This window comes from Rhinolophus hipposideros (genome assembly GCF_964194185.1).
Source record: "Rhinolophus hipposideros genome assembly, chromosome: 19".
Classification (NCBI taxonomy): domain Eukaryota; kingdom Metazoa; phylum Chordata; class Mammalia; order Chiroptera; family Rhinolophidae; genus Rhinolophus; species Rhinolophus hipposideros.
The window spans coordinates 52,429,836-52,445,621 of NC_138065.1; the positions used below are offsets into that span (position 1 = coordinate 52,429,836).

Sequence of the window (15,786 nt, forward strand, 5' to 3'; positions counted from 1 at the left end):
CGCGCCCCGCGCCCCGCGCCCCGCGCCCCGCGCCCCGGCCGCCCGCGCTGCCCTCCTGACCCGGCAGGTGAGGGGCGCACGCGGCTGTCCGGGCGCGGGCGCTGCAGCTCGTGGCCCCGGTGCCTGGGCCCGGCCGCGACGCGGGCACCGCGCTTCTCCCCATCCCGCCGCGGGCGCGGGGGCCGCGGAGACGTCCCTGGGGCCCCCAGCGGCAGGGGCTGGGCGGAGCCGGGCGCGACGGGAACCCCGGGCTGGGACCGGGTGGGGTGTGGGGGCAGGGAAGGGGGACCGCAGCTGGGGGGCGGGGGCCCGGGTACATAACCCTGCGCTTGGAGTGAAGTCGGCTCAGTCGGAGCAGCGCGCGCGACGAGCCCCCGCTCCCCCCCACGTCCCTCTCGCCTGGCCTCGACCCCCGGCTCAGCCTGGTCACTCCACACTCCCTGCGGCCTTTCCCAGGGGCGCGGCGGCCGCGTCCCACGGGGCACGGACGCCACACGCGTCGCTTCCTCTCGTCCGTAGGTCCCCGCGGCCCGGCGCGAACATGCTGGACGGCCTGAAGATGGAGGAGAACTTCCAAAGCTCCTTCTCTTCGCTGCTGGGTGAGTGCTCGGGCCACGCGCCCCGGGAGCAGCCGCCCTGGAGCCCCGTCCGCTAGGACCCGGTGGGCACAGGGAGCTGACGCCCCTCTCCCCGCGCGGCCGCGTCCTCTCCCCCCTGCCCGCCAGCCCCTAGGGTCCCTCTGCCTCCGACCGCTCCGCTGCCCCCGGCCCGCGCAGGGCACCGAATTCCCCAAAGTCGCCAGGGCCGGGCGAGCGTGCTCGCAGGGTCTGAGTGGCCAGTGATTAAAGACACCCGGGGCTGGTTTTTAATCAGGAAGCTGATCGACATCTCATAAATGCCGCCTTCTGCTCGGCGGGCTGGGGGCGCGCGGCCGAGGCCGGGGCTCGGCTTTGGTGCGGCCGCGGGACTTTGCCCCGCAGGTGGGCAGCGCAGCGCGGGGATTAGCCCGCGCGCCGTGGGCCCTGGCCTCGGCTCTAATTAACTGGAGCCGGAGCTCCGGCCGGCGGCCCCCCTGTTCCCCAGCCCCTTCGCAGCGACCGTGGACACTGCCCACGGCCTGGACAGTGTCCGCGCGCGGGGCTCCGGAGCCCAGGCCCGGACCCACCCCGCTCCGCCCCACCCCACCCTGGTGCCTCTCAAGTTTGAGGAGCGGGTGTTCGGATTATTTTAGCAGAGGCATGTTCGTTTTGTCCTTTAAACCACTTGCGTCTCTCCGACACTGGGAACCGCTAGAGCCAAGTGAAGGCAGAGAGGAACCAGGCTGGAGGAACCTTATCGAGAGCCCCCCCCAACTCCCCAGATAAAACAAAATCGCGCTCCCTGCGTCCCCCTCTTCCAACCGCCCGTTCGCAAACTTCTCCGCTCCGGGCGACCTCGGAGGAGCGCGGGGTCCGGACGGCAGCGCCCAGGAGCGGGGCGCGCGCCTCCGCTTGGAGGGGCGGCGTGGTCGCCCTGCGCTGCTCGGGGCTCATCTAGACCAGGAGACCGGGCAGGAAGGGTACAGAATGTTCACCTGGAGAGCCGTTCTTCCGGGCCCTCCGTGCCGCTGCTCCAAGGCGACCGGCCCCGCTCACTAGCCGGTGGTCAGGTCCCCCGAGGGGGAAGCGACAGGGCTGTAGAAGGGAAATGGGGAAGGGTCAGGCCCTTTGGGACACCACGCGCAAGGGTATTGTTACCGGGGGACAAGGCCTTCTTTAAACAGCTGTGAAATGTGCCAACAAAGGCGGTCAAGCGTCCTCCCACCCCCCCAAAAGCACTCCCCCCCCAAACTAAAGGAACAAAACGAGAGCCCAAGGGGCAGGGCAGAGAGGAGCACCCTGCTGGCGCTGAGTCGGTTTGGGGTCGGCGTCGCTTTCCCTCGCCGCGCGTGGAGCCCGCAGGCTTCCCTGAGTCCTGGCCCGACGCGCGGGGCAGTATCTCCGCGCCCGTTTCTTGACTGTTTTTTTCCCTCCCCCGTCACTTTTATTTTGATGCTTCTTAATTATGAAAAACAGCGCCTGCAATTTGCAAACTAGCCAAGCCGCAGCCGTTTGGGCTTCATTGGTCTGAGCGGCACTGGGTTGGCCTGGGGTGAGACGGTATTTATGTGTACGCATAGGACTTTTTAGGAAAAAAAAGAAAAGTTTTCCCTCAAAAAAGAAACAAACGAAAAACAAAACAATTGCATTTTTAGCAAAAGACAAAACCAAACTCTTTTTACGCGCTCAGTTTTTAGACTGGCCAGTAGAGCCAAGCCCAGTGAGTGATCTCGTAATTACGAGAGGAAACTGCAGGACAGATTTATTTGTAGCCTGATTTTACAGGTTGTGCGCACGTTTGCGCTCAGAGCCCCGGTCGGGCTGATCCTTAAAGGCCGCTTATGGATTTCCTCTCCATTCCCTGGTAGAATTTAAACCTTCCCTGTTAATTCGCAGCGCCACTCGACTTGATTTTTCTCTCCAAACCCCATGTGGATCGAGGAGCAAGGGGCTTCCCCCGCTGGGTGACCGCGAGCGGGTCCGGCCGGGTGGCGGGGATCCCTGGCCCCCGCTCACCAGCGAATGTCTGTTGCTGCTGCAGGCAGAGCCGTGAGCCCTAAGTCCGTCTGCGAGGGCTGCCAACGGGTCATCTCGGACAGGTTTCTGCTGCGGCTCAACGACAGCTTCTGGCACGAGCAGTGCGTGCAGTGCGCCTCCTGCAAAGAGCCCCTGGAGACCACGTGCTTCTACCGCGACAAGAAGCTCTACTGCAAGTATGACTACGAGAAGTAAGTGTCCGCCACGCGCAGGCGTCCACGGCGCCCGAGGTCGTGTCCTCCCCAACCGGCGTGGGCTCCTGGAAGGCTCCGGGGGCGTCCGCCTGACGCGCTTTGCGCGTGTCCTGTGCGCCCCGACCCCCGCGGCAGAGACCTGTGCTGTGCCCACGGCCCGCCCCGCGCGCGCACCAGGGCTCCCCTACTTTTGATCCCTGAGGCCTCCACGCCGACCTGGCCTTTCCAAGAGGGCGCTCCTCTGTGGGCCGTCAAGCCTGTCCCGTATCCCCGCCTCTGGGGGTGCCCTGGGCGGCCTGTGGCCCCCTCTTCGCTGCTTCCCACTCGCCGCCCACCTGCCTGCGCCCCCCACGGCTGTTGCCGACCCCACGGCTTTGGTCCCTGTGCGCCCGTTCCCCCCACTTGGTTTTGTCCCCTGGGTCCCGACAGATCAGGGTCAGAAACGGCGCAGCGGCCCCTCTGAGCTCCGGGCGGACACCCCCGTTTGCCCCCTCTCTCGCCGTGTTCCCCTCCGTTCCTCCCTCCCTCCCCGTTTCTCCAAACCCGGGGCGCAGGGCTGTCGTGCCGGCGGTGGGGGCCCGCGGTGGGGGCCCTGCCCCGCAGCCCGCGCTCATCTGGAGCCTGCTCCCTCCGGCCTCCTCCCTGCGCTTTGCAGCCGCGTCGCAGGGGCACTTCCCCGTCCGCGTGGACGTGGACGTGGGTGTGTCGCGAGGAGAATTAGGCGGCAGGTGCTCCAGAAAGTGGATTACTCCGAGTCTAGATTTCTGCCATGCCCAAAGCCGGGGTGAGGCCCGGGAGCGGGTTAGAAGGATTTCCTGCGTCCTGCCCGGCAGGCCCGGTTGCTTGGAGGAGCTCAGGGGGGAACCGCTCTCCTCGTCCAAATGGCTAATTAACGGGACACTGACTTCGCAGAGACTTGCAGGGTATTGAAGGAAAGAAAAGCCGCGGAGACCCAGGCCGCTGCTTTTGTACATCAGGACTGGTCCGTGTGGCTGAGTGGGCGCCGGAGCGCAGGAGAATTCCGCGTTTGTCACTGGTGGATGAAAGGGACAGCAGTCTGTTAGGATAACCAAGGGCGTGGTGCGTACTGTGCAAGGAAAAGCCGTTTTTATCATGTTATTAAAAACACACGATAAAAGGGGGTGTGCAGAAGTCTCCATGTAACAAAAAGCACCGAGAAAGAACAGAAAGAGCTTCTTTTCCGCCCTGGCTGGGCTGTCAGGTTTACTAAAAACTGACAAAGCTTTTAGTTCTAGTGACCACACAAAATACTCTTTCTGCTACTCAGTGCTGTTTTACGATAATATACTTGAATTTACCCCCCTGTGGAGCGGGCACTGGGCATTTTCTATTTGCTTTGAAAAGATAACTTTACATTTTCCAGCACACAATAAAAATACGTGTGTGATTTTGGATGAGTTGTACAATACAGGAAAAATAGAAAGAAGTGAAAACGCATGATCATTTCCCAAAGGGGTAATCATGGCTAACATTTTTTTTCTTAAAGAGGCCTGTATCTGTTCTTGTCTGTTTATTGCTCTAGTGTCTGAATGAAAGTTGCAATTTTTAGCTCACTCAGTAGATTTTTTTGCCCACACAGCTCCAAGTCTCACCTTTGGATAAAGTTTCTGGTTGATTACTTGCTTTTCCGCTGAAGGTTTTGGGATTGTGTAGACCCAATCTTTACCTTTCTGCTTATAGATAACTGAAATGTCCACATCCTCCCGGCTTGACACTAGCGAACTCAAAAGTAGTGGAGCTTAGGAAAGGATTTGGGTTCTGAATTTCTATTCTGTTTGTTAAAAAAAAAAAAAATCATGAATCAGAGAAGGCTTAAGGGTCAACACAGCTGTCTGGCCGGTCAAATCTTCTTTAAGGAAGTCAGGCTGTGTCAAGAGGAGAAGAAACAGTTGTCGGAAGGTCCTTAATACAACGTCCCTTCCATGTCAGCCCCTCCAGCTCTGGCGGTTTGGGCTGCCTAGAGTCACTTCTCCCCTCTTTCTGCAAAGCTCTTTCTGCAGAGGGAAAATTGCAGGGATCAATTTGCCAGCTGTTGGCCAGAACCAGGACGCTTTTACAGAGGAGTGTGAGCAGCATTTCTCAGAGAGGTGGGGATGGGACAGTGAGGGTTTTTCATTTTAATTTCAACATATATTTTGGAAACACATGTCCACCAGGAGTTGCTTGGACGCTTAGCTCATGGCACACTATCGTCTCTCCTCCGTGCCCAGCCTGTCCGTTGTTGTTTTTTTCAGATTAATTTTATTCCTTTCTTCCCCCATCCCAATCTCATTCTTTTTACAATAAAATGGGGTTTTAATTTATTCGATCATAATGGTATTAGTTGGCATGGTATTGCTGTAGGAAAAAAAAGGAGAGGTTTGTTTATTTCTTTGTGTTAAAATTACGCTCAAGACAAACTCCCTTCTCAGCAAGCTTTTCTCACGCTCCTAAGTGCAGGTCACTGACTGGGTGACCAGAGGCCAGTGAGGAAAAGTCTCCGCCTGCCTTCAGGGGAGATACAGTTCAGACTTTCTGCATCAACGTTCTCCTCACTTTCAAGTATTTCTTGAAAGCCTCTTCTACTGAGAGTGTAGGACGAGGTCCTGGATAAAAGCTATCCAGAATGACCAGGTTTTCTCCTCTAGAGGGACCAGTGCAGTTCTAGATGTGACAGTCATCCAGAGCTCTTGCACTCTTTAACAAGCACATTTGTAAAAATTATTTGGCTTTTTTTTTTTTTTTTTTTTTTTTTTTGCGATGGATTGGTTTTTTTGTTTGTCTGTTTTTTTTCCGTTCGTTTTTTACTTCGAGGCCCTGCCAAGGCAAATGGAGGGGAAAATGCCAGGGAAGTCCAAGAGGTAGGACGATGACGATGGGGGATTGTGGAACACTTAATCAAAAAAATGAACATTCAGGAAGTGCCCTTGTGTCCCCAAATGCATGAAATTCAAATGCTCTTTCTGCACATGAAAATGGAAACACCACATCGCTTATGGGCAGTCTTCAGTGAAGGTCATAAATGCCATGTCGACAAGGAGAGTTTATCATATTCATTTTCATCATTTGTGCGTGCGTTGCTGGTTTGGGGGCAGGTTTGCATTTGAATTATTAGCTGCCTATTCATGGCGTCAGGCAGCCAGTTAAAAAGTGAAAATGCTACTCTATCAACTGGGTGTTACACCTTCTGGATGTCAAGCACCAAATTTGTCTAATTAAAAAAAATGGAATCGACAGTGGCATCTTAGGCCCACGGCCATTCATTTGAAGACCTCAGGATGTTTTGTTAAATATTTGCCTCATACACTATGACACCCTTAGGAAAAATTTATCTTCTGATCATCCAAAACAAATAAGCGTTTAAGGCTGGAGTGGAGAAAACTGATTTGTGAATGTCCAGACGTTAAGAACTGGAGGCGACCTTTATTGTTCGTGACACGTCATCCAAGAAATATGACTAGTGAGGTGGGATGACACATTCAGAGCACCGAGGAGGGCACACACCAGGGTGCTGGGGGCGGGGGTGTGCGTGTTTCCAAACTGGACACAGCTGTCCAGCACGTTCCCGAAAGTTAGCAGACACCCCAAATGTTTTCCAGCCTCGGGGATTTCGGGTTATATAGCTGTTGTTCCTCATTAAGTTCTCTGTGATCTGGTCAGTTTGGCGTTTTCCCTAAATTTGCTCCAAACAAGTGTTGGAATTGGACTTGAGTTCAAGACAGAAGAGGCTGCTGAGTAAGAGGAATGTGGTTATACAATAGATAATTAAGTCTTCTGGAACGGATCCCACGGTTAACTCGAGTTGATATTGTGTCTTTCATGTGCCTGGCGGCTCAGTGCGTCAGGCAGGGCCCTCTCCCCTCACACGCGAGGTTTCTCATTATCCCCGAGATTGCTCTGGACATCCTAGGAGCGGTGTGGGGTGGCGGTCCTGTCATCAGGGCTGTTCTCCCAACATCATAACTCCCCACATGTCAGCAAATCGCAGGCCTTGGGAAAGCTCTCCTCTCCTCCCAGGGCCTGTCCACGTCTCCTCCTCTCTCTTTCGGAGCAGACCGATTCTGTGAAGAGAGGGACTGAAGGGGGCCAAAGGGTATATCACTGTCGCTGCTTTCTCCATCGTGTCTTTTTTTGGACCTGCTGATTGGCAGCCTCTGGGAGAGCATGGCGGAGGTAATGCATCTATTAGGGCCGTAATGAACCAAGTTTGCATTTTATCAAGGTAGGTCGCGTGTGTGGGCATCGGGAGGGGAGTTAGTTTGGTTTTATGATGGTGACATGACTTTTAGATCAAAATTGGGCACACGGTTCCTCATAAAAGGAGCCCACAGATGAAATTACAGACATAATTGTTCCATTTTTGCTCCACTTTATCTTTTGTTGGCCCCGCTCCTGGCATAATAAAATTTAAGGAATATAAAAATCAGACTCAGCTAGATAATCAGTTGATGTCTGTGTTAAATTGCAGGGGGGCTTCGCTTGGAACACCCGCCATCCATGGGCTGTGGTGTGTCTGTGCAGCCCGACTTATCTCTTTTTTTTATTTAGAAGGTGATTGGAAACAGTCCTTGCTCAGAGGTGTTTCCTTTTATATATATATATTGGTCCCTGGGTAGAACTTTCTTGGCGTCTCAGACTTAAAATTCTGAAATAAAACCAGATACGTAGCAGTAGTAGATATAAACAGAGTGGTGGACTTAGGGATGGACGTTGCTTTTCAGAGGAGGCCCCTGGGAGTCTTGAGTCTCCCATGAATGGTGCACACTAAGGAAAGTTATTTATCCAGTTTGATTTTACAGTCTGTAGAGTTTTGGGGCTTTTGTCATCCACCTGGCCAGCGGGCTGCTTCTGCTCTTCAGATTTCAGTGATAGCTTGTTGTTCTTCTTGCTTTTTGACTTCAGTTTTCTTATTTATGACTGTTGTATGAACCAAAATACTGTTGGCTGATTTTAGAGGGGTCTCTTCATTGTTGTGTCTTAATTCGGGGACGTTTTTGGAGGTCATGAACAGGTGCCGTATCTCTAATGAGAACAATTCCATTTATTAAATAATCAGCTAATTATTTTTCATGGTCAAAGAAATTTTGGGGGTGTTTACGAGTGAGAAAGTGGACAAGGATTTAGCATATACTCATTAGAGCTTCTTAGAGTCCATGCATACACAAAATATCATTGTTGAGTTCTATCAAATGAGCTGTGGGGAGACAGTGCAACATACCCCCCAAGACACAGAAACAATTTCTGCCTTAACTGTGAGAACTTAACTCTATTTTAATGCTTTTCAATTTTTTTTTTTTTACATCTTTCCAACATGGATTTTTAAATGCCTTTTACAGTGTCAGAGGGGAGCTCTTAGTGAAGCCACTTGCAGGGTGAGTGAAGGAGGGCTGGGGGTAGTGTGGGAGTGTCTCTCCCACCTTCTGAGCAGAGGAGAAGGTCCTATGTGGGAGTGCCCGGCCAGTTTCCAGGGTGCCCGTCTTTCCCCGGGAATATGCTGTCAGTTTTTTTTTTCCTGAAAGGCTCTTAGCGACATGTGGAATGGTGTTGTCAGCAGCCTTTCAGATTTGGTTTTGTGGATGTTGGTAATTTTAGGAGTAAAGTGTGGAAAAAGTTCTGGAGAAAATATCAGAGGATGGAGAAAGGAGGCCCTTTGGTCCTTTGCTCCTCTCCTCGGGGACCGTGGAGAAACTGGCTGGGCACCTCGTAGGATTTACATGTTCTCCGTCTTCTCTTTGACTGGCATGACGTGGGACATTTCAGTCAATTTTTCACAAGTAGAATTAGTTACGTTGTCATTGACCAGTGTGGGCTGCAGCGTTGTGTCTCGGTGTCACGTATGAAAGGAAACCTCGTCAACCGTCTTGCTGAAACGAAGCGAACACCTTCCAAATGTCAAATTGTTATTTTAGACAAGCACAATCACCTGCCTCTATATTTTTAACCAAGATGAAATTAATAAAATTGCCATGGCCCTGCGTGGCATTAATTAGCAGGAGGATTAGAGCTGTATTGGCTGAAAAGGAGGTGGGAGCACCGTAATCTTGCTACATGTTTGTTTTCACGCTCCTGGAAATAAATAAAATACGACTTAGGGTAGGGATTAAGTTTCTTTTGGTGTGAGACCGCAGCTGCAATCAGAAGGCGGCAGAAACTGACGTGTTGTTGTGGAGACATTATGGAGGGGATGAAACTGTGGCCCTCCTCGGTCACCCACCTTGGGGGTGTACGGGGTCCCATCACAAGTAGCCCCGTCTGGGTAGTTCAAAAAGGGCTTTTAAAACCTGCCTCTGTGCTGTGCTTTCAGTGGTGAACCAAGGCGAGCAAGTCATCTGCAGGGCTTGTCACCTGGCTGCCATGCCCGGCTGATCTAGAATTTAATGAAACCGCTGCCAGATTCCCCATGGTTGCACCATAATGTCATAACAACTAAAAATACAAAATGGACTGAGCTTTTCCAAGTCTGTGGACTGAGGTCACGTGAGAGAGTTTGGTCTCTTCCAGCCTTTCAAGATTCCAGTTCGGGGGTCCTATTTTTGGGTGACAGTGACCGCGACGCCCTTTTCTGTCTCTGTAGGTCTCCTTGTCTCGCACCCTATTAGATTGTTTTACCCTCGTTGCCATAGAACAGACAAGCCCTGATACATGTGGCCACTATGGTTGGATGACCTGGTCTGACAGGCCCAGTTAAACTCTGTTCATGTAAAGACATATCCTCAGCCCCAGTGTTGCTGGAACAGACCACGTCCTATCTCTAGACATCTCCGCAGGCCCCAGGCCATCCTGGCCCCCCAACCCCAGTCCCCTGTGTCCTGGGGAACTCTATTAACTCGACTCTTGTGAGTGTCAGATGTTACTCACCCACCATTTCATCAACTGCCTCACTTTCTCCCAGCCATCCTCAGGGGCTGTCAGTCCTCTTTTGACTTTCTCACTTGGAGGAAATGAGTTGATCTTTCAGATGCTCTGTTCCCTTCATTCCGGGAGCAGGGCTCCCTCAGCTCACAAGCTGAGGAGGGTGTTACTCTCAGGTTGGCACGACCCCTGGCCATGACTCTTGGGTGCCCACGAGGGGCCTCTGCACAGCTTTCTGAGTATGCTGGGCTCCTCAGCGGATCCTGGCTCCTGTGCTGCCCTGCAGGCGGGTGACTTGGGGTGGGCCCGAGAAGAGCCTGGCTCTGTGGCTGTCACCAGCAGGAGTCATTTGGAGAGAAGCCTGGCTACCTTTCTCACAGGGAAAGACACACATCCCCCATTCTCAACTTTCTGCTGCTTCTCTGAACGCTGCTCTTCTCTCGCCCTTTATCTCGGGAGCCCCAGGTTGGGCTGCTGCCAGGAGCAGGGAGGGGTTGCTGGAGCAGACCCTCTGCTCCTTCCACCCCCCTTCGGTGACACCACAGCCATTCCTGGAGTCACAGTTTTCTTGCATCCTCCCTATCAAGCCTCAGGGGCCTTTAAAAGGATTTTTCAAAACAAAACGAAACAAAACTGCCCCCCCCCAACTCCAGATTAGCCTCTTAAGCTCATTAAAGTTCCTTTAAATACCAAAATGTTGGGTTCCTGGGGACTCGCCCCCAAACCATATTTTCATTGTTCGCATTGTTGTTATTCACTGCGCAGCAGATTAAGGCCAGCTCCCTCTGGGTCTAGAAACGTCCCGTCTCTCTCTGTAGGAGGGTCTGAATATGTCTTTGTTTGAGTACCGGACAGCCTGGACCTGAGTGGGAGCTGATGCCAGCTTAGCCTGGGGCCCCCAGCTCCGGGGTGAGAAGAGGTGGATGTCTTTGGGGACACTTTGGGACCCCGAAAAGGGAAGGGACCGTTGAGTGGGGGAGGTGTAGCTTGTATAGTTTTCGGTCCCTGGGGTGAACCGGGGATGGCGAGGGCTCTGCCCTTGCCCTGGAGAGGCAGGTGGCTTTGGGGACCCTCTCATCTGGGACCCAGCAGAAAGACGGGAACCCAGTTTTTGTTCCTCGTCCAGGCTTTGCTGGCCCGTCACGGTCCAGAGGTGGGTTTTACGGCCACACCTGCCCTTTGCCTGCTGCTCTCCCCTGTATTTCAGCCTCCTTTCCAAGGAGCCTTCTTCATACCTCCATCCCCTCTGTCATTTCAGTCTTCCTGCCTTAAAGCTGGCTCTTGGGGAAAGCTTTCTGGTTCTGACAGTGGAACAAATCCTTTTTAACCTAACCATGGAATTTCCTCCCATGCTGTTGGCTTCCCTCACCCCTTCCCTCCTGCCCCCCTTACACTGTGACAGGGTTTCCCTGTCCACACGGTGACAACCGCCGTCTTCCCAGAGACATGGCAGAGCACATCAGAGACGAAAGCCACTTAGCAATGCCACGAGGGGGACTTTGGGACCCCAAGGGGAGAAACTTCCAGAGGACCCCACCCGCATGTCTTTGGCTGGAGTGTCACGTGGTTCTGCTCCTATCTTTCCCCTGGCGTTCTGTGCCCCTGGGTCCCTGGACTTGTAAACGCAGCACTGACTTTCCAACCCCATTTCAGCCTCAACTTCTCGCTTATCTTATGCGCTAAACCCATCTCTGGCCTTTTGAATATCAAATTGCCCCGTGTGTAGGCTAGAGCCCACTCTCAGCCAGCTGTCATATTGGAGAGGATATTACGAAATAATTCACGTTGGGATGTACTTAATAATGTGGCTTTCTTCCAAAGATATTTTTTAATGGGAAGGGTGTTCAGTCAAAGGAATGACTATCTTATGGTAGAATTTTAGCCCTAGAATGGACCAGTAAAGAAGATAATTTGGGGCAGAATGCCGAAATCACTTTGGAGAGAGCCTCCCTGTTTATCTGTAGGCGAGGCTGGCCACGATTACCCTTTTCTTCTGGGTTTTATTTTCTTTGTGCTCTGTTACTGGTTGGGCTCTCCCATGTCAAACGTCTGTGTCCATAGATGGAAGGGGTTGGACAGGTGGATGTGAATGGCTTGGGTACTGCACACTCTCTCCTCCGTTGCTGGAAAAATAATTCGAAACACATGGCCTATGGTCAAGAGATGTCCACACCACAATTTCCTCATCTATACAAAGAAATGGAATCAAAACAATCTCAGAGGGTTAGTGTGAGAATTACGTAAGATAATAAACACGAAAAGCCCTTTGGTTAAGTGTGGAGAACTATACAGGGTTGGGTGTTCGTAGTGCTGTTGTTTAAAATCTGAGTAAAAGAATGCACATTCTCAGGAGCTGTGTGCAATAACTCAACGCAGTGCCGTGGCTGAGAGCGCGAGCTCTGGAGCTGCTCAGCGGCTTCCCAGCTGTGTTACCTTGGGCAACGGTCTTCCTTTGTGCCATTTCCTCTCTCCAAAATGGGGATGATAATAGTACCAACCTCACAGGGGCACTTTCAGAGAACATTCTAAAGCATATAGAACAAAGCTTGTCCATAGAAAATGCCATAAAAGGACGTGTTGAGAAAAATGTATCTATTTCAAATGTCAAAGAGCCTTTACATGAATCATCTCTACGGAACTCATGACTACATGTTTAAAAAATTATATAAGGAGAGACTCCCCACCCCCTGCATTTTGTAGTTGAGGAAACTGAGGCTCAGAGAGGTTCAGGTCTTACCCAGGTCCCACTGTTGGCGAAGGGAGAAGCTGGATGCTGTCGCCAGCAGCTGATGCCTGGTCCAATGGCCTTTCCACTAAATCACACCATCTGCTGCTTGAGTTCTGGTGTTCACACCCCAGTGAGGTCACAGTTCTCAGTTTGTCCTGTTGAACCAGCTCTTGGAAAACAAGTCCCCACCTGCTGGATACTTGAGCCTCCAGGCAGCTTTCGGTGGTCAGCTGTTTATGGAGCCTGTGGTTTTAAAGGAAGTGTTTTGGATTTAGCGGCCGCCTGTGTGTTTCTGTGTGTGAACGCTGCTGGGGCACGCTCATCGCTCCGCTCCCATTTATCCTGCCCCATCCTTTCCTCTCCGTCTCCATTGTCCCGGTGGCATAGCTGTCTTTCCCCAGCAGAAGGAGGACCGAAAGGCAGACAAGCATCCATTTTCCTCCTCTCTGGTTCCCAGAGTTTGCTGTTGGCGACTTTGGTTCTGGGAGCCTGTCTGCACATTTGGCGGCAGGGCTGTTAAATGTCAGATTTGGAGCCTTCCAGACACAACTTCCACTGGGACCAGCCTGCAGCTGTCCATCCATTCCGTGGATAACCCCTCTCCAGGTTTTCTCCTGAACTGGGTTGCATTTTCCAACAGGCCCAGCCCCAGCTAGAAAAGACGCCACTGTGGCCAGTACGCTGACTCGCTGACTCTGTCTGTTGATGACTCGGCCTGGCTGGATCAGAAAAGGGATACTGCAGGCTTGGTTTTCAAGGAAATTAGGTATTCTTAGGTACTTCTCTCGCCAGCGCCGACACTTGGTTCTCTTAAAACCCGGTTCCAGTCAATTTCAGAGGGATGAGATATACATGTGGGTTTAATCCCTGTAAACTGGTGTTTAATGAAACCAGAGATTTCAAGCTATACATGAGCAACTGGAATGCACTTTCCCTAGCTGTGTGTGGATTTCTCAAATTTAGAATTAAATGAAGTCTTGTTTTGTTTTGTTTTTTAAAAGATTAGTTTCAGGAGTACAAAGCAGTGTACTAGACATTTCACCCCTCACGAAGTGATAACTGCCCTCCCCCAACCTATCGTCCCTCTGACGTCATATGTCTTTTACAATTCCCCTGACTCTATTCCCTGGGCTGTACTCCATATCTCGTGACTATATGTATATATTAAATTCTAGTTGACATTCAGTATTGTTCAGCTTCAGCTTCAGGTGTACAGTGCAGTGGTCAGGCACCTACCCCGTCCATGAAGTGGTCTCCCTGATAAGACAAGTGCCCGTCGGACACCCTCCAAAATCTTTACAACATGAAATGGAATCTTATAAACACTTGGTTCATTAAATCACTCATTCACTCCTGTAACCATTAAACAGACTTATTAAGTTCCTATGTGTGCCAGGCGTGTAAAACTGAATAAAACAAAGCACTGATGTGTTCACGATCTAGCAGAGACTGCTTAGCGGCACAAATTGAAGAGATGCTTAACAGAAGTAAAATTATTTCAAGAGAGGCGTGGCCAGTGGGACAGAGAGCCGCCATCTAGCTCCCTGGGTTCTGTATTATGACGTGCCGTTCACTATCCCCACAGTGCTTAACACATGTTGAAATCCAGATTTATTTGTGGGTTTATTGTCTGTCTCTGCCAGTAGAGCGTAAGCCCTCTGAGGGCAGGCACCTTCCTGTTTTGGAACGTTTCGGGTTTTGACTCCTCTATCTCCATCGTCTCATGTGACCAACAGGAGGCATCAGGCAAGTGCACGTTGGTGGAATGGATACATCAATCAACGAGTGACTTTTTGGGGTTGTTGGCAAGTCCTCATGGCAGAGGTGACATAAACTAAACCAACAACGGAATACATCTTTCAAGTTGTGATAAACACTATGAAGATAATGGGGAGCACGTAGGAACACCGACCCCAGGGACACAGAGATTTAGGTTATATTATCATGTCACTGTGAGAACCCTGGGCACGTGACAGAGTGAGAAGACTCAGTCAGGATGGAGCTCTGGGGAAGGGACCCTGGGGGAGTCCGGGAAGGAGTGCCAGGCAGGAGACGGCAGCAGGGGGAGCGGGTTTTGGAAGATGGGCAAGTGGCGGGGAATTTCAAAAAGTAGGGCCATCTGTTCGCCCTTGCGGTGAGTCATCGGTAACCTTATCCAGAGTAGTTTCATCAGAGGCCTGGAGGGGACGGGACAGCATTTTAATGAGCTGTACAGTAAAAAGAAACTGAAGAAGCAGAGAGAGTGATGTGTCCACCTCTTCTGAGAAGATGGATAATGGAAGCAGGCTGAGAGGAAGAAAAGATAGTACCTGGGGAGGAGAGAGGATGAAGGGAAGATGTTTTAGGATGGGATAGTTTTGAGCCTACTCAGTGGCTAAAGTGAGTTTAGCCGGATAAAGGGAGAGTCTGAAGATCCAGGAGACAGGGAGACAGCAAAGTGATAGAGGAGAAGCCTGGGGAAAGTTCAGGGACTCGTGTGGGGCACAGGCTCTGCCCCTGCTTTGGTCTTTCCCACCCATTTATTCCTTTCATTCTTTTGTGCCTTTCTCTGTGGATTAGCTGGAACTGGTCACTGTGGAACAGAGGCAGGCAGAAGGTGGGTCTGTGCTCCGTCACTCCTCAGGGTCTATCCTGAGGTGGCCACGGCAGCCTACCACCTGGCTCCTTTCCCAAGGTCACCTTGGTTCATGGGCCTGAAGATGGTGGCAGAGTGAAGCTCCCTTGTCTTCAGATACCAGGTATCTTTGTGGAGCCTCCCCGCCCCCACCTGTCAGTTTCTGCTCCTGCCCCGTGCACAGCTCTGTTCAGTGAAACCATGGTTCGAAATGTATACCATGTGGCCAAGTCCACAGGACAGGTGTGCACGGCCCCTCGGGCCAGGAGTTGGCAGTTAGATTGTCTGCATGGCCCACGATCACTCCGTTTTGCAGTCCTGCCCACGTGGTTGGGTCATGTGTTGAGTTCCCCAGCCTGAAGACAGTGACCTTGTGGGTAACAGTGGGTTTTCTGAGTCCTTGACCTCTAATCCTGCCCTTGGGCCGGGCAGACCTGGGCCAGTCATTTAACCTCTGAGGTCATCGCATGTACTTCTGCGTCTTCCCCTTCAGCCTCCTGGATGTGGGGCAGGGTCCCAAACGGCCTGATGTGTGCAGCGGGGAACAGGGAATGGGGGGAGCCGCGCATGGTTAGGCAGGAATCCTTCCCTGGGTCTAGGGCTGTCATAGCTATGTGGCCCTAGGAAGGAAAAGGTGACAGGGTCACAAGCGGCCAGACCTTTAGCTTAGAAGGGGATTAAATTGAGATGTGCATTGCCAAAGAAGCCATTTTTCAGTGGCTCTGCCTGTGTGGCTGGTAAATCCAGTGGAAAAATATATGGGTGACGGGCAATATGCTATAG

General features: G+C 52.1%; 1 protein-coding gene across 1 annotated transcript in view; it reads left to right on the top strand.

Moving 5' to 3' along the window:
* Positions 1-509: 509 nt before the first annotated feature.
* The window catches only part of LMX1A (LIM homeobox transcription factor 1 alpha), a 123,681-nt gene continuing 108,404 nt past the window's right edge, over positions 510-15,786 (top strand). Inside the window, exons 1-2 of the mRNA XM_081025743.1 lie at positions 510-599; positions 2,620-2,806. Of these exons, the coding sequence (XP_080881869.1) occupies positions 542-599; positions 2,620-2,806 (245 nt within the window). The 5' untranslated portion in view covers positions 510-541. The remainder of the gene's footprint in view (positions 600-2,619; positions 2,807-15,786) is intronic.